The sequence below is a fragment of the Molothrus aeneus genome, chromosome 4 (genome assembly GCF_037042795.1).
Source record: "Molothrus aeneus isolate 106 chromosome 4, BPBGC_Maene_1.0, whole genome shotgun sequence".
NCBI classification, from domain to species: domain Eukaryota; kingdom Metazoa; phylum Chordata; class Aves; order Passeriformes; family Icteridae; genus Molothrus; species Molothrus aeneus.
Window position 1 is genome coordinate 15,770,143 of NC_089649.1, and position 23,612 is coordinate 15,793,754.

At 44.9% G+C, this 23,612-nt stretch overlaps 2 protein-coding genes across 6 annotated transcripts; both read right to left on the reverse strand.

The window, feature by feature from the left end:
• Positions 1-274: 274 nt before the first annotated feature.
• REELD1 (reeler domain containing 1) lies at positions 275-12,796 on the reverse strand. Its single transcript, XM_066547978.1, has 6 exons — positions 7,705-12,796; positions 6,705-6,927; positions 4,908-5,059; positions 3,855-4,140; positions 3,121-3,184; positions 275-1,103 (listed from the first exon to the last, which is right to left on the reverse strand). The coding sequence occupies exons 1-6, from the start codon at positions 7,922-7,924 to the stop codon at positions 510-512; spliced, it is 1,539 nt and encodes a 512-aa protein (XP_066404075.1). The 5' UTR covers positions 7,925-12,796; the 3' UTR covers positions 275-509.
• Positions 12,797-16,171: 3,375 nt separating this feature from the next.
• LSM6 (LSM6 homolog, U6 small nuclear RNA and mRNA degradation associated) lies at positions 16,172-22,304 on the reverse strand. Of its 5 annotated transcripts, none has more exons than XM_066548960.1 (4): positions 22,246-22,304; positions 21,044-21,156; positions 17,870-17,983; positions 16,172-16,347 (listed from the first exon to the last, which is right to left on the reverse strand). In XM_066548960.1, exons 2-4 carry the CDS (start codon positions 21,135-21,137, stop codon positions 16,313-16,315), a joined length of 243 nt encoding a protein of 80 aa, XP_066405057.1. In that variant the 5' UTR covers positions 21,138-21,156; positions 22,246-22,304; the 3' UTR covers positions 16,172-16,312. The 5 variants fall into 5 exon arrangements, with proteins under 5 accessions (XP_066405057.1, XP_066405058.1, XP_066405056.1 ...); XM_066548961.1 differs by having other exon boundaries at positions 22,200-22,295; XM_066548959.1 differs by having other exon boundaries at positions 22,154-22,261.
• Between the last annotated feature and the right edge of the window lie 1,308 nt (positions 22,305-23,612).

Here is a 23,612-nt window from a genome sequence, read left to right on the forward strand (position 1 = left end):
GTTTCTCCCCCAAAAGCTGATGTCTGCCATCCTGTGTTTCACTCCATGGATCAATTCAGCATTCTTGGGATCAATGTTCTCCACTAATGAGTTATTGCTTTTTATTTTCAAAATGCAACTTGAAATCTTGAGCAAATATTTGTCATCTGAGGGATACCAAGTGCACAGAGTCAAACCTGTAAGTTCTTAAATGAGAATGGTTGGGTTTGTAGTTCCTAGAAAGAAATACACTAGAAACTTTTTTTCTGAGATTAAACAGGAGTCAATACCACAGTGCAGAGAAAGAATTTCTATTTTTGGCTACACCCTTAAGGCAACAGAAGAAGTGTATGTCACTGCCACAGTGACAGCTAATGAGCAGATATACAATATTAATTGCAGTAAGTTTAACACACTGAGCAATCTATCAGTCTCAATTTCCCCAGCAGCTGTAGTTTTGATACTTTTGCCTAACACCTCTGTCTGAACTGGCTGCTTTGGGTTTGTTTGCCTGGCAGCACAAAGAGGGACTAAAGCACCACGGTCCTCCTGGTGCTGCTCGAGGGGCTGACCCAGTTGCACTGGGCTGGCACCAGCACGAAGCTGTTGTCCCGGGTCCTTCGGAAGCGCATCACCGCCCCGTGTTCCGTGATGGTGATGACGTCGGGGTCGGGCTCGCCGAAGGACACCTCGGCCCGCTTGTGGCACTGCTGGGCACACACACAGCGCACGGCAGCTGCCAGTGCCAGGCCCAGCATGGCTGTGCAGACCAGGAGGATGCCAAGCTGGGCTGCAGGGAGTCGGGTTCCTCTGCCAGGCCCTTCCCCTATCCCGGGAACAGCAGATTCGGGAGCTGGTCTGGTCACCCATGGCACGGTATTCCCAGCTGCCTCCTGCTCATCCTTGTCCTCCTCGGCCCTGGTGCCTGCCCCCTCTGGCTGTGGCGCCAACTCTCTTCCTGCCATTTGCCTTGAGGCTGAGGACAAATTGCCAGCAGTGCTGGCATCACCAGGCCAGGCTGTGGTTGCAGCAACGCCGCCCAGGTGAGTGCGTACGTGCAGGGCAGAGGGAGATGCTGTCACATGTAGGGAGGCTTTCAAGATGGTCCCACTCTCAGTACTGCCCTTTGAAAGCAAAAACATGCCAAAACATGCAGTGAGGGAAGAGAAAAGGGGGCTGATTAGGTTCTCACTACCTACCTCATGGAACACTTCAAGTCTGTTTCTGATGCCCTTGTGTCCCTCTGGCTTTAGATTAACTCCTCTCTATTCCCTGTTTACTCAGTAGCTTTTAGAAAATGAAGCAAATGCAACCCTCCATACCAGAGTTACCATGAGAGGAACAAGGCACCGGAGTTGGTCCCAGGGGCAAAGGCAGTGTGGGTTGGAGGGGCAAAGGTGAAGGGCACAGGTGGAGAGGAAGGTCACTGCTTTGTCTAAATATCTGCAGTTCCTGCTGTGGTGGTGGTGGTATTTTTCACAGGCGTCATTATCACAAAATAATATCACTTAATAAACAATTCCCACCTTGAATGGCACCAGGGTCACGCTGAAAGGGCAGGTGTGATTTTCCCAGCCAAGCTGCAAGAGTAAGCTCACATGGACCCACTGGGATTCAGTATTCCCCTTCTGAGACTATGGAGTGGATGGACATGGGTGACTTGGGATGGCCTTTGCCATCAGCAGTTTTGGGGCATTCACATACAACCTATAAACTCTCTCCAAAGCCTGTCTTGCTTTCTCAGTTTACACAGCCAGTCTGAAATCTTATGCCCCTCTGTGTTGCTTAATCACCCATTTCAGTGGGAATGTCGGTTCCTGCCTGTTTCTGGGCACTGTCTGGTTCCATGCACCTTCTTTTAACTGTCACAAAATGCCAGCTGCTCCACACCAGTTCTGCAGCTCAGGTTTTGCTGCAGGTATCATCCAAGACTAACTGGGGAACAAGCATGCAATTTAGGAGGCCCCCAATGAATTTTTCCATTCCCACTATGCACCTGAGCCCCCATCCAAAACCTGCAAAATGTACTGGAGTTTTTAATTTGGCTCCACTGAGATTTGGATCTGGCCCTCAGTAGCTGGCACCTCTCCAGCCTGTCCAGCCCAGCAGGCTTTTTCACACATCCATTAATTACACCAGAGAAACTCTCACCCTCTACCATCATTACTGATTTCTAAAGCTTCCTGGGAAGACAGCGTGACAGGAGCACAAAGCTGAGGTAGGAGCCCTGGCAAGCTGTGAAGCAAAGTAGTGGAGGGTCAGAGCATCCTTTGTGGAAGGGATGGTTTCTGAAGGTGCTAGTAAAATACAGTAGTAAATAGAAGACTTCCAGTGGCTGGACTGCAAACTATAAAGTAGGAGGCTGGCAAAGTTAGGACTGCATGTGTATGGATCACTTGCCCTTAAAATGCAAACACCATACTGTAAGGATATGCTGCAGGACTTGGGACTTTGGGATAGAAAATGGAATTGCCTCTTAAGTCCTTGCCCTATCTCAACTCATTTCTCCTTTCTTTTCATACTCCTCCTCGTTCTTGCCTAATTTCTCAGTGTTTTTGTTTCATTATGCTCTTCTGATCTTTCCTTGTGCAAAAACTCATCCTTCCCTTTGGTTTCCATCTACTGCCAGTTCTCCACTTCTCTCCGTGGCTATGCCAGGTGCTTGTGGTACACATCTCTCCTTTACTTCTTCTCTGTCCTCTGCTCCTTCCTAAATACTTCTGGCTCATTCTGTGCTATATGTCCCCTTTCCCTTTTATGTTCTGTGAGATTATTTCTCTTTCTCCTTTGGTATTTTGGAAACCAGATCTATTCTTTCTTCTCCTTGTATTTTTCTTCTCTCCATCACCTGCATAGTTGACTTACCCTGTTAACTCTGTGTCCTGTATGTCTAAGCACACACATTTCCAGCAGCCTGTAGTCACATCTACATAAGGGAAAGCAATTGTTTTTACAGTGGGCCTCTTAAAAACCCAGGCAGTGGGCTCAAAAGAAAAAAAAAAAAACAAACTAGAAAGAGACATTAACCCCAATTTCCAATTTAGGAAAAAAATTAGAACTTTCAACAGTCTCAGTGTAGTTTTAGCCACTTATGACACCTACATGGGCTGCTAGGGTGTCCTCCCCAGCCCTGGTGCTTACCTTCCTGTTGCCTGTACACATCAAACACAAGTGTAGGGTGGCAGCACTGGCAATGCTTCCTGCTCTGAAATATGGACAGAGGAAAGGCAGGGTTAGCAAGTGACACCTGTAGCTCCCACCACCAAGAAGTGCTGCTCCTTAGAGCAGTTTTGGGATGCATGCAGTCAACATGGATCACACAACCTGTATTTTGAATTATGCCTGATCATTGATTCCTATCTCCATCATTTTTACCCACAATATGAAATGTTGCATGAAAGCTCATGCAGCCCAAACTTTCTAAAATTTCTGAGCAGACGTCCTCCAGCCCAAACTTCATAATTGCTTTGCATCCTTTTTTTTCCTTTTCCCTGCGGATGGAGAAATAGGTCTGCTAAGTTCACTGTTTCACTGAATAGTTGTATGCACTTTCAGAAAAATGTTATAGCAGTCTATAGGTTTTATCACTTTATCCTTCCACTACCTGACCAGCCCCCCACTGTGCTGAGCAACACAGTGTTGGGTTCTTAGGAGTTTTGGATTTTCTCCCTGTTACTGTCTGTCATGTGCAGTATCCAAAGGTTTATTTCTCAAAATCTCAGCAAACAAACACCCTCTCACCTCGCCCAGACACAGGCACCTTCCTACACACAGGCACCTTCCTACATTTTCCTTGTTCATCTGCAGGGAAACCATTACTATTTTCCTTCCCCACAAGGACTGGAGTAACAGCTTTTCCCACCACCTAGATTTACCCATTGAAGCTGCTGTAGCTGGAGGCATTGTCCTGGGAGAGGGAACCTTGCAAGGCATCCACCATTCCAACGTCTTGGGTGGGAAGGGACGGCTCCAGCCCCCGGCCTCTGGACCGGATACTCCTGCCGGGCACAGCCCGCAAAGTCCGGCCCGGCTGCTTTGGCTCAGCAACGGGACGAGTCTCCGACCCGACACCAAAACCCGGCTCTGGTGCTGGTGTTGTCACCATGCCAGTGGGGCTGGCAGGCAGCAGGGAGCCAGTGGCAGCTGCAGGAGAGATGGGACCTTGGCCAGCAGGGAGACAAAACAAAAATCAGGGACAGAGGAGCAGAAGTCTATTGTCTTCAGTTTGTTTATTTCAAATCCCACACGGTGCCAAGGTTTGCCAGGAAGGTTTGTAACAGTGACTCTTTTATTTTCATGTCACTTATTTTGAAGAGGGAACCCACATGGAAATTAAAGCAGCAAAACTCGCTGTCTATGTACTGGTCAAGTAAAATAATAATTAGTGGGCCAATTTTTTTACAGTCAAGTAAAAAAATAATTAAAACTCAGCCTTTGGTGCCATGCCAAAAATGCTGAGATATACATCTGATTTAGGTATAAGTACATTATTGGAGCATCTTACTGACCAAAGGCTGCATAAATACAACTAAATATATACCTGGAGGGCAATAATCACATTTAGAGACAAGTATGTTCCTCTATTTAGGCAACCTTAGTAATTGCACGTCCTTCTCTTCAAGAGCTGAGATTAGGTAAAGTATTTTAAGATTTGCATTGAAATCATAAGATTTGGCAACCCCATTTAACTTCCTGGTGCCCTCCTTGGAACTGGCTCCTCAAATACTGACCCACACCTCAAATACTGACCCCCACCTTCACATCAAGGAGCTCACTCTGGCCATCACTGATCTCCTTGACAGATACTGGATTTAAATGGGCCCCCCCAGCTTGTTTGGGCCACTTGTGTTGGACACTTGGCCAGACTAAGCTGTAGAACTACTCTGCAGGGGGTGTTGGTAAGAAAGAACAAGGTTTGCTCACCATACCTGTGGGGTGAGGGTCAGCTGGTCCCTGCAGGGGCATGTGGGCTACAGCATCGAGCTTCTTGTCAGCAAGAGTCTTGTTTTGCCCTCCCTGAGCCACAACAGCAGATTCAATCTTTGCCCAGTAAACAAAGTATGACTGGACTATGGAGATGCTGTTAAAACATAATCAGGCGAGAATTTACTGGCTCTGTAGCATTAATAAAACATCTGACTGTTTAGCTAATCACAAAGACTGCTTTAATCTAAGAGAGAACCAATGAAAAAGTATTTTAAAGGATTAGCCTGTCATACGTTTTCTATTACAAATAAAAGGTACCAGGTCCCATAAGAAAGATTTGGGGTGAAGAATCGCCACTCAATAAATAATTAAGTTCAGCCAAAAAATGTGTGGGAACTTAAAAAAAAAATATTTTAAAAAGCTGTATTACATTCATCATGTTGATAGAAGTACATTTGTAAAACTTGGACTAGCTCTGCTTACAATCTTCTGTAGGCAAGGAAACAACAGTGGTATTTATTAATTAAAACAAGCCAATGTAACTTGTACAAACAGTAGAATAGGTAAGGGGTAGAAAAAGTCTCTCTTCTCAACCCTCTGATATTTGAGTCTGCCTAATCCTTTGCTTTTTGTCAGGTGCCAAAACTGTGTTGGCCAACCTTTAACTGCACCCCAAGAGCCTTATTTAAGCTGGAGATTTTGGGAGAATTTCAGCTCAGATTGCTCAGCTGCTTCTGAGAATTATCCAAGGGGAAACCAACCTGGGTTTTCCTGTGCCAGATGACACTTAGAAGGTGTTTTTAAGCCTAAAAAGGCATTTTTCCTGATGCCGTGACAGGATAAAAAGGAAGAGTCTATCACATATCAGCTCGGAGCATAAAAGACCAGACTTGAAAGAAATATCAGAGTGGGTGTCTAGGACTAGGTCTTGTTGGGATTTGTTTGGGTTTATTTGGAGGTTTTTTTTGTGAATTTAATAGTATTTCTTTAAACTGTAATAGTATTTTCTGATATGAAACAATGGCTAAAATTTGGAAATTCCAAGCAGCAGTATTTCTCTTTCAATGAATTTTTCTTGAATCACGATGAGATGCTCAAGCCACAACACTCAACAGGACACTTAGGTTTTGGGAAGCAGCCAAGGATCTGGCCAAGTAGTTTCTAAGTGACTTTGTAAAGTTGAAATATAACAATTTAATATCTTTTGAAATGAAAAGCTGCTGTGCTTCCTCTAAGGCAGTCAGTTAGAAGATGTTTAATTTCATTCCAAATCAAAACTCAGCTACTTGGACAGTGTGGGACTTGGGTGCAAAACAGAGATGTCAAGTTTTGACACAGTGCTCACTGTTTTTCTATTGTGAGTAATTCTGTTTACAGGTAACTTTTTTCTAAACTATGTCTTTTTTTCTCTTTTTTTGGTCTTTTTTGTTTTGGTTTTTTTTTTTTTTTAAGAAGTGATATACAAGATTATCCTTTAGGCAGGGAAGTCCTATGGGCCGTATTATTTACAAAGACAGGCAACATGGTCACAGTTCTCTCCTTATGCCTTAACATTTCTGTTTCCTAAAATGCTTAAGATGTCATCTTGCAGGGTATCTATTCTGAGAAAACAGTGACCATGTAAATAAAAGGCAGCACTATGCAGCAGATATTAATGGTGATTTATGTACCAGCTGGGGTATTGTAGCAGCATTTGGTAAGTATTTAGCTATATTGGGTTCAAGATACATAAACCACTGTGCTGGACAGCCTGTAACAGAGAAGACACAAATTCTGATTAGGAACCAGCATGTCCTTACAAAAACTTGATGTCTCCAATGGGTTGGTCTGGTGCTTTCCATACGAAGGACAGGTTTCTCTTCAATGACTTGTCTGAGTGTGTGACAGTGTCACCATCTTCAAAACAAGTCAGCAGCTTGGAACCGGGAGGCAGGAAGATGAACATGCCAGCGATTTCATTGTTGGACACTCTGCGAGCTTGCAGCATAAAGCCCATGTAATCCCGGGTGCTTCTTACTGTCACTTTTGGAAGACAAAACACAGGACACAAGGGGATTTGTCTTGCTGTTATGGAGTGAATTGCCTGCAATGGAGTTCCCAGAAAAAACCTTGGGCAACACTGCTGAAAACACCTTACTGCCTTTGTCCTCACAGTCTGTCTTGGACATGCTAGATACAGAAGGCCAGACTTTTACCTTTGGTTTTGCAATGTGTAATTGCACACAAGATTTGCCTGAGACTTCCCCCCCATCCCTCCTTGATGATAAGCTGTTAACCACATTGGACCAGGCAGCATGCAGCCATTTTTACAGAAGGAGGTTCGGACACCACTCTGTATGTGAGCGAAAGCTCGTGTTCTGCTCACAAAGGGGTTTTGTTTTGCACAGGGATGAATGGGCAAGTGGCCAAGCTGGGGAATGGTGCCTCAGCTCTGTCTGCATCTGCCTGAGGAGCAGCAATGCCAGGGATGGGGAATGCTGCCAACCATGCCCAAGAGACAGGTGAGACGCCCAGACCCCTTCCAGTGGTGCAGAGGGGCCGGGAAGGTGACTTTACCCACATGGGCCATCGCATGTAATGAGGTCTGTCTGGTATGGTTGAGACACAGTTGAGATAAATGAATCCCACCCAAAGCAGTCATGCTGCAAACAGAATTCCTCATGTCCTCATGACAAGAGAGGTGTTGCAGCTCACTCAGAGCAGTTATCCCTCTTCCCAGACCTCGCAGAGATTAATTCCATCACTTGAGATAAGTTACCGTGCATTTTTCAGATGCAGGATTTAGAAGCTGTTCCTTACCTGGCACCTTGTCTCCTGGGAAGAAGAAGGACATGTTGGTGTGGACAGTGACGTAGTTGCTGTTGGAGCTGTGCAGCTGCACCCTCAGGTGCCTGGGCATCATGTCGCTGCAGGCAGAAAGGCTGGCGCCCTGCGAGAAGGCGGCCGCACAGGAGACCAAGCACAGGGTCATGCAGGCCCAGCCAACAATGGCAGTGTGGGCTCTCCCACCATCCTCCATCCTACAGCAGGAAACAACCTGGAGTTCACTTCAAAGCAATGGCTTCCCAAATGGTGCCATTGATTTATCTGATCTCCAGAGCCGCCCTCCCTGCTGTCTTTAAACAAAAGGGAATAAGTGATGGCTGTGGCACCTGGAGCCGCTTTGGGAATCCACAGCATTTACATTCTGAAGTGAACTGTTCAGGCTGGGAGAGGGAAGAGCCCCCCACAAGAGGATGGATTTCTTGTGAAGCTGCCCATGGAGGGTGCAGCCAGAAAATATTTGCTTTAAAAAGTCTTGTGGGTTTAGGAGGAGGAGCAGACTCTGTACAGCCACGCTCAGCACCCTCCACCACTCTCAGCCCAAATCAGCCTGGTCAATATGGGAAACATGTGCCCTTTGGACCTGCAGAGCTGCTGCAGGCCCCATCACAATATGGGGCTGGTGCCCAGGGCAGAGCCTGTCCCTGCCTGCCATCACAGAGCTTCATCTCTGTGGTGACAGCACAGAACACTTTTCCAGACTGAACAGAGTATTGTGCCATTCTGCTTTTTCAAAATGCACTTTTCAAAGTGAAGATGAAGGATAAGTGTGTGGCATTTATTGTAATGGATATCACAAAGCAGGTGCTTCTGATTTTAATGGAGCACTTTCTACCATCTTCTTTTCAACATGCCTGCCTTAGATGTCATTACACTTAGTCAATGAGTAAATCTAAATAAATCACAGGCAACAGAGGCTGAGGAGGTCTAGCTTACACCTCCCTCTCAAGCACTTCTGAAACTTGCCAGCCAACTAACAAAGCACCACTGCGAGCGGAACAATTCATGCCCAGCCTAAAGCAGCAAGCAGATGGATGCAGTTTAACCTTCCACAGCCAAGCATCCTGCCACTCCAACCAGTTGTGTGCCAGAAGATGCTCGTGAGAATCATAGGAGCCTTTGCTAACTCTCCCAGCCCTGCTGGACCAGCAGCAGGATGCCTCCGCTTCATGGAGCCAGCCTCCCTTCTGGGCACCCCGAAACAGTCCTTGCTGGATAAGATTTCTCGCAGGAGCTCATGGCAGTAGCCCCGAGCAGCAGCTCTTTCCCTCGGGTGTTGCCCGGCTGTGGCGTTTCCCCTCCCGCCCTGCTGTGTCCATCCCCGCGGGGGAGCAGCGCTGCTCCCCGGGGCCGCCCGGGCTCAGGCAGCCGCTGCCGCCGGCGCTTACCTTGGGACACGCTCGCTGCCGGGCTCGCTGCCACCACTGCCCTGCCAGCCTGCCCAAGACCATCCTTTCAGGGACCTTCCTCGCCTGCTCCTCTAATGGGAAGCGCAGCAGCTGTTACAGCTAATACCCACGGCAGCTCTCTGCCAGTGCCCAAATCCTGCTTTAATAATATCAGGGGGTTTTTCTTCACATCCTACCCCTTTTTTTTTTTTTTTTTTTTTTTTTTTTTTTTTTTTTTTTTTTGGTGTGTGTATGTGTGTGTGTCAAATGTCCAAGTTTCTTCAATGAAAAGAAAGGAAACCAGCAGGGAAGGGAGGGGGAAACCCACAGCAAATCATGGGGTTTGTGTAGGACACCCTAAAACTCCTTTGCAGAGGTGCAGGACTATGGGACTTTTTCTCCCCTGTTACCCTCTCCACACACACATCCCCTCTTCCATGCTGAAACAAAGCAAAGCCAAGCCACATCAGCCCTCTCCATGCGCCCCCAGCAGTGTGCCCTGTCTCTCATGCTTACATGGGATTAATTTTGGCAGTAAAATCAGAATTTTGCTACAAAGGCTGGGAAGGTTCATCCCATGTGCCAGAAGGAGCCATCAACACCCCACAAATCCCCCGAAGCTGGCACAGGGGACCAAACATGTGATAAGTGTGACTGTCCCCCAGCACATGTATTCATGTCCAGGCTGTCAGCCCAGCTCCTTGCCCGAGCTTTGCTGCAGCTGTGCTGGCAGTCGGTGGCAGAGCTGATCCTGCCCCTTGTCACTGCAGACTGCTCCGGGGATCAGGGCTCTCTGACCTGGCCTCCATCACCAGGCTCACCCTGCTCCCTGCCAGTGGCCCATTCCTGCCAGTTGTGCCTTATCTGTGATCCTGCTTGGGAACTGACCATTGTGTGAGGCTGTCCAGAGGGGGCATCCTGGTGACCTCTGCCTAGTTTGCAGATGCTTCACTTATTAGCACTGTTCCCATCAGCCTGCCCTGCTCTGCAGCCTGTCTTTTGGAAGAGACACAAAATGCCACGCTGGCACTGAGGTTCTGCGGCTGACAGCCCAGCTCTCAGCAGTTAAACTGGTTGGAAAGTATGGAAACTGGTGGTACTGGGCTCTCATCAGCCTGCTCTCCTCTGCATTTGAAAGATGCCTTAAAATCACTGAATTTCAAGATATAATGTAAGTCTTGTAGTTTTCTTTCCTTTACTCAGGGGAAGCAGAGCATAGTTCAGGGGGAGGAAGGACAAGTTTGCATTCTTGATTTTGTTCCAGCTTGTAATTGCCCATCCTTCATACACAAAAGAGAATACCTTTATGCTGTATTGATGACAAATCCTTTCCTGAAACCAGCTAGTCTCTTATGGTTTTCTCTTCCTAACTTATTCCTAAAATCAGTGAGGGTCATTTCTCCACTGACTCCCACCCGGAAAAGAGGGAAAAGCAGCCAAGCGCAGACCCTGAAACAGCAGTGCCTGGTGTTCCCTGGAGCACCATGCAGAGCTGTGGGCAGAAGAGGCTCAGACAGATCCAACCCATGTGTAACAGCAGAGGATGCAGGGCAGGACTGAACTGTCCATGCTCATTTCCAAGGCTGCAGCAGCCTCGGGCAGGGCAGGGCAGGGCATGCTGCTGTTCACAGGTTCAGCAGCAGCAGTCAGATGGCACTGCCTGGACAGTGTTAATTGCTGGGCTGATCTGAAATAGAGCCTTACACAGCATTTATCCTCACTGCCTGCTCTCAAACACAGGAACTCCGTGGCTTCAAAGCCACAGTCAAAGCAAATGTCACAACCATCTCCTCCTCAGAGATGGAAAAGCCTGTCACAGTCATTACCGTGACACGAGCACCTACCAGCAGCTTCCAACTGCTCATTCAAATGCCAAGTGACAGGCAGATGTTTCCAGGAAGAAATACAGCCCTCTCAGAGCCTTGGGTTGCATCACCCACCAGCACAGCATTGCCTCAGCCTCCTCTGGCCAGGGCTGTGACCTGCTGGAGTCACTTGAGCTCAGCCTGGGCTCAGCTCTGACCGTGGGGCCCAGACAGACCTTGTGGCACTGCTGGAACTGGAGAGAGCTTTGCTTTTTCTTGTCAGAAACTTCTTTGTTAGCAGGAAGCTGTCAGGAGAAGGGGACATAAGACAACTTACACCCTACTTACTGTTTTCCCAGCAGCGTTTGTGTAGTGGATTTCTAGAAGGAAAAAAATCCCCACAAACCACAGCTGGGAACTTGAAATAACACTAGGACAACTGTGTATACTCTGTAATGATTTGATAATTAAGATAGAGTATAAACCATATAACTTGAAATGTCACTGATAAGTGCAGGGAAGGATTATAAACCCCATAACATTGCAGGTTCTTTGGTGCAGAAACTCTGTCTTTCTTGCAGGCTGCTTCTACATCTCCACATCACCAGGGCACAACAGGGCCAGCAGATGTGGAGCAGGTGCAGTGGAGATCAGGATGTAATATGGGCATGGACATAAGAAACTCAGAGCTGACACTCCAGAGCAAGCTGGTTGCTTCATTGACAGGTAGGGAAATACTTTGCTGCTGCAAGATAAAAAGGGTTTCAATGAGTTAGAAGTTCTCCTGGTCAGCTGACAGTCACCTGAGTCCTGTGAACAAAGTTTGAGGGGGCTTAGGGAAGAGTGGGCAGGTTGATCAAGTAGAGAGCTTGAAGGTGGCAACCGCTGAGTTCAGATCACAAGGAACTGATCACTAAACCAGCAAAGCTGGCAGCACCACCTTATTTAAGAATATTTCAAGTCATCTTTAAAACAAAGAGCAGTGGCTAGCTGTGAGATGAGTAGTTAAAAACCCATGGTAGTCCCACAGGGAGAATGGAGACCTATGTCCAAACTAGCATCTCAGGGGCTGAGCTATGCATGCCTGTGCCTCTGTGTTTGGGGAGACCAGGATGTTTTTCTGATACTTCTAAAAGTTAGGCAAAGCTAGGGCTGGCAAAAGTACTGGCAGGTCCTTCCACTTTTATCCAGTTGACTCTTCTTGCTGTTCTTCTGTCACTTACTGAAGTGTGACAGTGACTAAAACGTTGTAGGGGGATGCAGTATGGGTAAATGAAGGTGGTATAGAATGTAATCTTATCCCTCAATGAGTTGCAGATGAACCAATTACTAAAGATCAGGAGCAGGCCTGATGTTAACAGGCCACACCTGTAGCCAATAAGAACAGTGTTACAAAAGAGTGGATTGGTGGGGTCTGGAGTCAGGTGGCTGCTGCAAGGACCAGGAAGAGTCAGGGCTTAGAGGAGCTGCCTACGAGAAACATCGAGGAGGTACGAGACTCTGGTGATATGGAATCCTTGCACTATAGTGATAATAGAACTCTGGATATGTAAGACAACAAAATGTCACTTCTGGGAACAAACTGATACATACACATGCATGCAACATACATTGTGAGCCTCTTTCCCTTACAAATTCAAACCAAAATAACCCTTTATTTTATTTGGTAACTACTGCAAGCTGGGCAGCTGTTCTGCTCTACAGGAGGGGTTGAGGGGAGGGAAGGGAGAGAAAGAGAGGTAAGGCCTAGCAACAAATAGCTTAATGATTGGTTTAATAAGACTGAGTAAGATGAGGAATGCAGACAGCAGGTAAAATGCAGATGCTGGACTCCTCACATGCACCCAGCAGCAGTCAGAGCCCACATGGACTTCCCCACAGTGTGCTGCACAGAGCAGATGCAAACCATCCATAGAGAGCTGCTCTCCCTTTTTGCCACTTGAGCTATTTTATAATTTCCATACACAAAACCAACCCTCTGTTCTAAAGGATGATCTCCTGTTGCTCCTCTATTAGACAAAGGCAAGGCCAGGCAGGTGGTGTGATTGTGGCACTGAGTGGGGGTGACCTGGCAGAGGGACCCTGTGGCTGAGGGTCCCTCACTCAGAGTCAATACAGCAGCCCAGGAAATGCCCCCTCCCATATGATTTCAGGCCTTGGAGAACAGTTTGGCTCAGGAACCTGAGAGTTTGAGACTGCTGACTCCAAAGCTTGCTTGTTTTCAAAACCAACACAGGGCTGGAGCTGGCCATGGCTGTGAGCTGGGATATGAAAGATCAGACATTGCTCTGGCACCATCAGTCACATGTTGCAAGGCTGTCACTTTGCAAACACTTTCGTGCTTTCTTATCTCCCAGGAACAACACAGCTGGGTTCCAGAGCTGTGAAAAAGCTTGAGGAACTAGTGGCCAAGTCATACTCAGAAGGGCTCTCAGTGGCTGTTTTGTCATAACATCACAAAAAAGACAGAAAACATTCAAATGAATGATGTTAAGCATAGGTTTGCATTAGATTCCCTTTGAACTAGGAACCAGGGGGAAACAAATTGTAAAAGTGAGTGGTCATCAGGGTATACGCCTTTAAAACAAAACCTTCCTAGCATGCTCTGCTCCCTTTATATAGGGCACTCCAGGCTTTGGTAGGGACCTGGCTTGCCTCCTTCTCCCTCTTCAGGCTTTCTCTACTTTCCATGAGGTATGCTGTGCTGCTGCTCCCAGCCAGGCTGTTGTTTAAGGAGGTGTGGCTCAGTTTGGCTTTTCCAGTGCAAGAAACTTGTGCTGGATGTGGGTGTATAGCAAATTTACAGTTACTGCTCTTCACAGAGTGTCTGTGAACTGAATGTGTTGCTGAGGGTGGCAGTAGTGGTTGAATGGCCATGGTTTCACAGTGTGATCTCATTGCATAAAAGTTCTGACTATCAACATGAGTGCAGCTTCAGTCTTTGAAATTCAGTAATTTTTGTTAGTTTTGGATTACTTAATTTTTGGTACATTCTTCTAAGTAAAGTGGTAGACAAATGCTTTCAGGTTGTTCAAGGTATTAGTGTTTCATGGGCAGTTCTGATCTCAATGAGTTTGATCCCAAAGTGAAACTTTTTTATACACAGGTATTGGGGCAAGAGCATCAGGATATGGTAAGTGATGTCACATGGAGAATTTGTAAAATAAACTGGAAGTCAGTGATTGTAGGAAGTAAATGCTTCATTTCTTTTGCTACTTTTGAAATTTAAATATTAATTACAACTGACCTTCAATGCAAATCTTCCTGTCTACCTCACACAGTAATGATGACTTCATGACCTAGAATACATTTAAAAAACCCCTTAGCATGTAACTACATAGTATTTATATTTATATAGAGTTTAATATGTGATTAGACCACCAGAAGTAGCAGATTACAACTGAAAAATGTTCCATAACTAGACTTGTAGAAACTGAACCACAGTCAAAAAGTTAACCATGCAAACTTTTGACATTAAATCAAAGTCTGCAAAATGTGTTGCTATACATATGTAGGTGTGTGGATGGGGAAAGAAAGGTGGAGAGGGAAAAAAATAGTGCTATATTAAAACAAAAAGGCAAACAACAAAATCTAGACAGTCTCCAGGACTGAAAGCAGACAGTTACCTGCCAGCTATGCAGAGATGACAAGGCAAATGAAAAATTGCATGCCCCACTTGGAGGAACATCTTCATTTTTAAAAAAAGTCACTTACAGAAGAGCAAGTTGGTGATTTGTCTTACATCCTGGACCTTTTTCAACCCTTGTCAGAAAATGATAAATTATTGAAGCATATTGTACAGTAGCAACTCTATTTGTGTGTTCTATCATGGCTTCTGAAGTGCTTAATGTGGAAAGGTTAACTACTGACTGCAAAATAATTTAGAATTATTTCTTCATCTTTAAAACCAGTAAAATTAAAATTTGCAGTTCCCATTCTCTCCCTTTGATAACTGGAATGTTACTATTTCCTGCTTGCATCACAGCTACTGGTACTTGGGAAGAATGGGACAATGCTATATTCACACAGTTGTCTTGTGTTAATCCATCCACAACCAGAAGTATTTTTGTTCCTGGAGGCATTATAAACTGTCCAAAGAATAAAGCCAGGCTTCAGGAAGCTCCTGTAAAAAATTGGCTCAAAAGCCTCAGCATGAGGTACATTACCCTAACTTATAACTTCATCATGAAGAACAAAAAACCATTCTGAGTGTGTGATGTTAAGTGCAGGAACACTCAGGTGAAGGAGTATCTGAATTTTCAGAGTTGGTTTGGGTTTCTTCTTGGTTGACTGCATGTAAAAGGAGAAGGTACATTTATAAATTGGAATAAGTATCCATGTAAAATTGAGCTGTGCTTTGATTATCTGGGAGCATTGTTGCAAAATACACACAAACAAGTTCCCTCTCTGCTGTCAGCTCAGAGGTTCCCCCTCCCTAATGCATACTGCATACTCTAATGCACTTCTCATTCCTGGCCAGACAATGGGAATATAGAGATGGTACCAGGTTGTGGGGGGAATGGATGGGAGAAAGAAGGAACTGGCTGGAGAGGACACATGTGGCATGTTTATAAAAGCTTTCAGATTAGTCCTAGTGTATTGTCAGGAGTAGATTTAGGTATTGGTTAAAATTGCTTTTTATTGAAAAAGTCCATTGTGTTTGGTAGAGAAGCACAAGAAAAAGGTCACCCCAAGCAGAGGAAGGGTGGGGGGTACCCAGGCAGGAGGTGAAGTAGCTACTAGGCCGTACTGACATACCAACTGAGAGCTCTTCACCTCTGACTGACTTCCTCAGCTGGCACAGAGCTTTCTTTTCACCCTTAAGGCTTTTCTTCCATTTGATTCAATTCTTTCCCCACCCCTAACTGTTGAAGTGTCACTGTTACATCCCTTGATTCAATCCACAATTCAAGATTTTTTGGACAGCTGAACTTTTTAGCCGATGACTCTTACTAGCCTGGCATTTAAAGCTGACCCTGTGTTTTCCAAAAGGGACAGGTCATTGTCACCAAACCATTAGCATTTCCCTTCCCACCATCAGTTAAGCTATTGTTCTGCCATTAATATAGAGCTCTGATTTGCAATTACTCCATGCCTGCTTACCTTTCAATCAGTACTTTTGTAACTGTTAGCATAATTAAATGAGCTGTTGCTTCAAATTAGTCTTGCAGCACTATTACAAGCTTCCTTTTGATTTTTCTTTTGTACAATGGAACAAAGCAATGCTTTGAAACAAAACCATTCAGGCAGTTTACTCACATTTACATTTATTTAAAAAAAATACTTAAACACTTGTGTATTTCACCTGTGGATTTTGAACTACAAATCAAATAGGGCTCATCACTTCAAAGAGGCTCACAAGTACAAAAAAACAGCCTCCTTCTGGCATCTTCACATCCTCCTCTTCTGGGTGCTTATGTACAACACTGTGAAAAAGAGGAAGTGGCACACAGAAGAGGGCCCTGGTAAATAACATGCAGAAGCCTTTTTATTTAAAACATCCTATTTCCATGGCATATAAATTGACACTGTAAGAGATCCCATTCAGCATGAACAAAGCCAGGCAACCTTTAAGTCTAAGTTTCAAAAAATGTCATTAGCTCTAAACATTATGTATTACTTTGGTTCAGTATTTATTTTATTCATAGCCCAACTATGCTCCAGCAGTTGTAGCTGAACAGAGCAGGAACAAAGGCAGTGCCCTGTAGTAATGCTGAGGGGAGCATGGTAAGAGTTCTTCAGCAGCAGAATTACAGGTGTCAGACACTAATGCTGTGATCTTTCAATAAAAACTGGAAATCCCAAGCACTTAAGGCAAAGCTAATGATTAGTTATGAAGGAAGAGACATCTTCCTCCTGCTTGGCTGATGATATCCCCAGAACAGATCCAGTCACAACATAAAATGATACTATGCTCCTAAACCTGCCACATGTCTTTAGTTCTCTGTTCAGCCTGTCCTTGAGCCTTCTGCCTCTCATCCCCTTGTTTTAACTTTACTAACAGATTATTTCCTTAATTGATTCTCCATCTGAAATGTCACTCCAGGCCTTAGCATAATAGTCCAAATGCCATGCAAAAAGCAGGGGTTGGCCTTGTTTCAAGGATTATTTCTCCACCCAAAATGCTCTTTTACACTGCTGCCACATTCTCTTTGACTCTTTTTATAACATGGGGTTTGGTCCTTGTGTCTTTTTATTCCATCCCTGCTTGCTGATCTCCCTTTTCTTCACAAGCAACTTGGTCAAACTCTGCTTCATTCACCTCCTCTACAAGTCTCTTCACCTCCAACTTGTGAACCTTTTCTATTTTTAGATACTCTTTTCCCTGGCATGTCCTGCTATTACAGCTTGATACCAGAGAGTCATTTCAGGAGCCTGGGATTGTCCTTGAAGTGCACTAAAATCCACCTACTGCACTTGGATATTCAAAGGCTCAATATTAAAGCATGAGTGATTTTTTTGACTACTGGTAAAATCTTACTCAAAAGATGAAAATAGCCTCCAGGACTAAGGATAAGCATTCATTCAGTCCTGGAAAACTGCTTCACCAGAAAATATTTGTGTCACTGTAATATCTGCACTGTGGCATAAATTTATGCAGTAGCTTGCCTAAAAACACAAACTCTTATGGTGCAGAGGCCATTTAAGCAAGCAGTAAGTGCAAAAGAGAAAGCCTGTCAAACAGTAGAAAATAAGCTCCAATAAAGCTATAAAAGACCATGCTTCTCTAAATGAACTTCAAGTTCAGAGGAAAAAAGGACCACAGGAATGCAGAAAAGCACAGACTCTAGAAAGTGAAACTGTAAAAAGCAAATATTGTAAAGATTTCTGAGAAAGAGTATTAGCTTTAGGTTTACAGGCAGCTTACTTACACTTCAGCCACCCCTCAAATTCAGAATATCAAAACACAATTTTCTAATGTGCAGTAACAGAAGGAGCAGGAATTACCATTATTTCCTCGGATAAATGCATCTCCATATTTGTTCTTTAACTGTCCATTTACATATTCCTCAGTCTGCTCCAGAGCTATGTTCATATATCCATCCAGGCAAGCCAGGACACCTGAAAACAGTGGCAATTTAAAGAGAATCAGCTTGAGCTTACTTTAAAATAACAAAAATGCACTGTGCTTGAATTGTACAGGAAAAAAGTGCCCCCTGTATCCTTATAACAAACTAAAAACCCCAGCGTGGACAGATGTTTTCAAAGAATTCAGCTGGAGAAAGGAATCCCAGGCTCTCTGGTAGCAATGGTATCAGTTGGTGTAAGAGTTGTGGGAGTAAAAAAAAAAAAACTTATTAAGACATTATTTCAAAAGATGGACAATTTCCATATTGAAAGCTTAAGCTGTCCCTTCTCACTTGTGTTTTAAGCACACACCAAAAAACACGTGGGGCATTAAGTGTAACTGGATAACCTAGGGACAAAGTTATGTAAACTGAGTTGTCACAAAACTTGTGAAGGATACAGATGAAAAACAACCCTTTTAATAGAGGACAGCATACACATATTTGTCTTCATGCTTACAGAGCAAGGAGAACACTGTCTGCAAGTCTCTGTTTTGATATCAACAAACTCTACACATTTTTCAACAAAGGCCACTGAAATCTTCCTACAAAAAAAAATTACACTGTTTCGATAATGCAATTAAAGAAAAAAAATCTGTCATCTCCAATATTAGATTTTTTTTGGATCAGGAATATACACATTTTAGCAGCACAGAGGTAATACAGCTTTTTACAAGTTGTTTTATCTTCCTCTTGCATGTGGGTTTTCCTAACTTTATCCTTGCACAGACAATACTACTTAAATCACTTTTTCCTCTGTTTGAAAAACGCCTACTATTTACCTAGCAGTAAGATATGAAATGTATTATATTAGCTGTAACTAGGAAGAGGGAGAAAACTCAGGACACATTCTCATTTTTCAGAAATGTCACTGCAGGATCTTCTAGTTAATAATCAGGAATTCAACTTCTTCTGCCAACTTGTCATGGCTTAAAGGTTATTATTTTCCTTCCTGTTTTTCTCTCCTCTGTTTCCACAGACATAGGAAAAACTGCTCACAAAGTGCCACTAAATGCCCTGAAAAGACCCAAACTAAAGTCAGGATTCTTTTCCACTCTAGCAATCCTGAGGTATCCACACAGGAACAGAAAAAAAAATGTTTGTACAAAATTAAAACTGGACCATGTGGATTTACCTGAGCTACATTCAACTCAGTAGGCCACAAATGCAGTATTTTCAAACTCTCTTGCTCCTAGAGTGCATTCATGGAGTGCAGTTGTTTCATTCTCTTCCTACTTTTCTTTGTGTTTACTCTTACATCACTAATGGCATCAAATATTATCACTGCCCATCCTGGCTAGCAATTTATCTGTTTTATCTGTATGTAGAGATGTTTTAATGTACATATCCATATTTACACACAGAAACCATACATTAATGTACCCCTGATCATTTCCCAGGGCTCCCTGACTTGGACATTTGCAGCACTTGGCAGTGGCTGAAGACAGTTCAGTCACACATCAACACTTGCATGAGGCTGGTGTGTGTGGAGGCAACAAAAACATCAGCATCACAGCCTGGGGGAGAATCTGGGCAGATCTGCAACAACAGCCTGAGATGCTGTTTTGGAAATGTTTGGCTTTTACAAATGCTGGTCACATTTCTGCAGAAAACAAACTAAGTGCATATTTTTCAAACAAAAACACTACACGAATTTTCTGTCACAAGATCAAAGGAGTGCAGGGAAATAAGGAAGAGAAGGTGGGGGAAAAATCCAGTGACAAATAAGGGTGTTCAGGGAACTCTTGTTCAATTAATGTGGTGTCAGACTGTAGGCACGTTAAACTAGCTCTGCTGAGGGGTAAGTTCATCTACAGCACTTACAAATGGATCTTACCAAGGGAGAGGTAGCAATGGTCTCAATGAAAATAGGAACCCAAATCTGGTTTGGCCCTGCCTTGTGTGTACCCTCATGTAAAACAAGGACTTGCTTTAATTGACTTTAATGAGCTCTCTCTACATTCTCCTGCACTGAAGAATTTACAGAGAGGCAGCAAACTTCTCAAGCCCCCAACCCCACCTGAAGTGCTCAGACAATGTGGTTCTCAAAGAAATGAGAGACTGCAAATTTTGTCAGCTGAGCAACACGGCAGAGAAACAGGATTAATTACTCTTACAGGAGTAAGAAGTAAGGATTCTTACTCCTGTAAGAAGCCACTGCTTGCTCTGTCAGTGAACAACTTAAAACTGTCCTAGCACAAAGATTCCTTGTCACAACACAAACAAGTCTCCTCCCACAAGTGCCAAGCTAAGCCACTTGAAGTAAGGGTCTGCTGCAGAACCATAATGTTGAAGTCAGTACAGAATAAAACTTCTTAATTGAGCACAGCAGAAGATACATGATTAGTTTTGACTGAGTTTGGATACTGCTAAAAAAATTGGTCAGGTTGATACTGTTAGCTTAATTGGAGCAGGACCAAGACATTTCACTGCACAGAGAAGTTTAATTTATTGGTTAAAATAAATCTATAATCTTATATACATGAAGGTATGCTGATAGACTTGGCAAAAGCTACACTAAACTTTTTCCTGTATCTCTGTGAGCCTTGATCCAACACAGATCTAGGCAGTTGTTTAACCAAGAATGTCAAGAATGTTTTTCATCATGTAAGAATTCTGTTATGACTGACAGCAGAGTTTACTCTGAAGCTTTCCTGGATCAAGATCTGTATTACCTAAATAGAGAACAAAAAGGTGAAGAAAAATCTAGTTCCAACAAGAGGTGTTTCTGGCCATTTTGGGAGTTGTAATTCCAGACAATCTTTCCAAGTATCAGTTTAGAAACTCAGAATTATCCAGTTTAATCACCTGTGACCAAGGACACTAATGATTTAGATCAGTAATTTTAATCTCTAAATCCCCTGTTGTTACCCCTCCCCCTTTATCACTTTCTCCAGAGTTGATTTTTCTACTTTTACTGTTTCCGTTCTGAGATCTCTGTTCTCATACTCCATTATTCTGGATCACTCTGCTTTTCTTTTCAAAATCAATGCATCTATTCCAGCCTCCTCAAAGAATTACTTTGCTCACTGTGAGAGACAGATGGAGAACTTACCTCGATAATCAACTCCAGAATTTAATTTTACAACAACTGGCCTTCCAATGATTTGTTTTAGGAAGTCACTGGGGGTTTGCTTCCGTAGACTCATCTTGATCTTCTCTGGTAAGCTGAGAAGTGAAGAGAAAACATTAGGATAAGAGACATGCCTCCACATTGTTTTAAATACTCTGCACAGACATGCAGACCCCTGATTTGTAATACTTTCAGTAGGAGAAAATACTGAAGGAGATGAAAGCAAAACTTTAAGGGCTGAGGTGGGGAGACAGAGCTCCTAAAGCCATTGCATTCAACTTTCCCTTTGGCATTTTTATTACTTCTGAAAGCATTACTAAGAATCCTTGTTTGCCACACTGTGCATCTTTTAAATTTCAAACAGTGCCAAAGGCCTCATCATCTCCTAAAACCTTTTGCTAAAATTCTTTTAGAGGGCTAAGCCTAAATAGGTGTTTTGTGTCTTTAGGGGTGGAGGGAGCAGCCCATCCATGCTCTATTCACGGAAGTCTGTGCGAGAGCAGACACAAACAGAAGAAAAGCATAAATGTAAAAGCATGCCTTCAGATAATACAACGGACTAAGTTAAGGCTTGTGATTAAATGACAGAGGAAAGATGCTGTGATTTAAGAACGCAGCAGGCGCACCCAGTTTGGTGCAAGACCCCCTCTCAGTGCTCGCTTGACTTCTGCTCTAACATCGCTTTGTTCTGCGTTTTGAGCAAAGGCAGAAAACACCCGCACGCTGCCGACTTCATTCCGTTGCTTACCGGGGCAAATCGCCAGGGGCGATTCCAGCCGTGAATCCAGGGATCCTCACTGTTTCCCCATCAACACCCACCGCCACCAGAGACGCCGGCGCCCAGGGCTGCGTCCCCTTCCCGGAGCACACACGCCTTTGGAGCCGCTCCCGCCCGAGGAACCCTCGCGTTCCAGCCGGGCCCCAGCGCCCTGGGAGAGCTCCCGGCCGGAGAGCGCGGCTCCATGACAGCCCGGGAGCCCCACACGGCCCGGGTCGGCCCCGCACTTCCCGCCCGCCGGCGCTTCCCGGGCGGGCCCCGCACTCCCCGCCCGCCGCCTCTCTCGGCAATTCCCGGGCCGGCCCCGCACTCACCGCCCGCCGCCTCTCTCGGCAATTCCCGGGCCGGCCCCGCACTCACCGCCCGCCGCCTCTCTCGGCAATTCCCGGGCCGGCCCCGCACTCACCGCCCGCCGCCACTCCCGGCGCTTCCCGCGCCCTGCCCGCCGCCGCCCCGCCCCGCCCCGCTACGGCGGCCGGGCTGGACAGCCCGCGCAGGGCCCGAACGCGGCTGAGGGCGCGCCCCGCCTGCCCAGGGGCTCGCCGGGGGTGGGCCCCGGCCCCTTCACGGAGGTGCGCGGGATTTTTATGGCTTGCTTGGGATTCCGCACAAAATAACACCCCATCGGAGAGGAATCTTACAGGATGTCTTATGGAAAAAATCTTACAGGGTGTTTTGTGGGGAAAAAAACCCCACTGAATCGGTTAAGTTGGGAAAGGCCTCAGAGATCATCGAGTCCAGCCTATTACCGAACACCACCGTGTCAGCCAGACCCTCCACCGAGGGCCGCATCCCGGCTTTCCTTGAACACCTCCAGGGATGGTGACTCCACCACCGCCCTGAGCAGCCCATTCCAGTGTCAAATCACCCTTTCTGTGATGGAATTCTTCCCAATGTCCAGTACGGCACTCATTCTATTCTACTCTAATGAGACCCTGTTAATTCCGAAGTGATCTTGTCCCTATCGGAGACACAGTGAGCACCTCACAGGCGTCCTGTTCAGGACTAGACAGGAAAGTGCTGAAGGTCATTTTGCAGAGAAATCAGTGAACATAGAAACAAAAGAGATTTTTTTTAAGTCACCTGGGAATAGCTTGGCACAAAAAGAAACTGAACTCACCTTCTACTCTTCTACTTCTCCCTATCATCTCACTTGTTTTTCCTTTTTCCTCCTTTCCCCCAGCTGTCTCTTGAAGTCTGGAAAATACTTCCTTTCTTCTTTCTTTTTTTTTTTTTTTAGGATTTAGTACTGTGACAAGAGTTAATCATCTGTGAAAGCTTCTGGGCTGTTTTGTTTTGTTGGGGTTTTTTATCTGTCCGATATTGATTTAGTATCTTGTCAAACCTCTCAATTCTCAGGATACAGAGAAAATGTACCGTGGCTTTTCAGAGCACAGATTTGTATTCTCGCTTCTTTCTAGAGTTGTTTATCTTCTCTTTTTGAACATGTGTCCAGTAACAATTTTTTCTCCAATGCTTAGACTAAAAGGCTTTTAAGAGGCAAGAGCTGCAAACCCGACCTTATTCACCTGCCTGTCCCAGAGTTCAAGCACAGGCAGGGACAGGGAAGTTTGGCCACACTGTGCCTGTGTTTCCAGGCAACCGTCATGTTAATCAGGAGCATCCAACTGTGCTTGATTATATCTAGTATTTGAAGCAGAAAAGGAACATAAAATAGTTACTCCAGGGAGCAGACTTGCAAAGTTTTATTTGGCTTCCTTGGCTTCAGTGAGTAATGCTTTGATAAGGGAATATTCCTGTTTTCATTGTTAT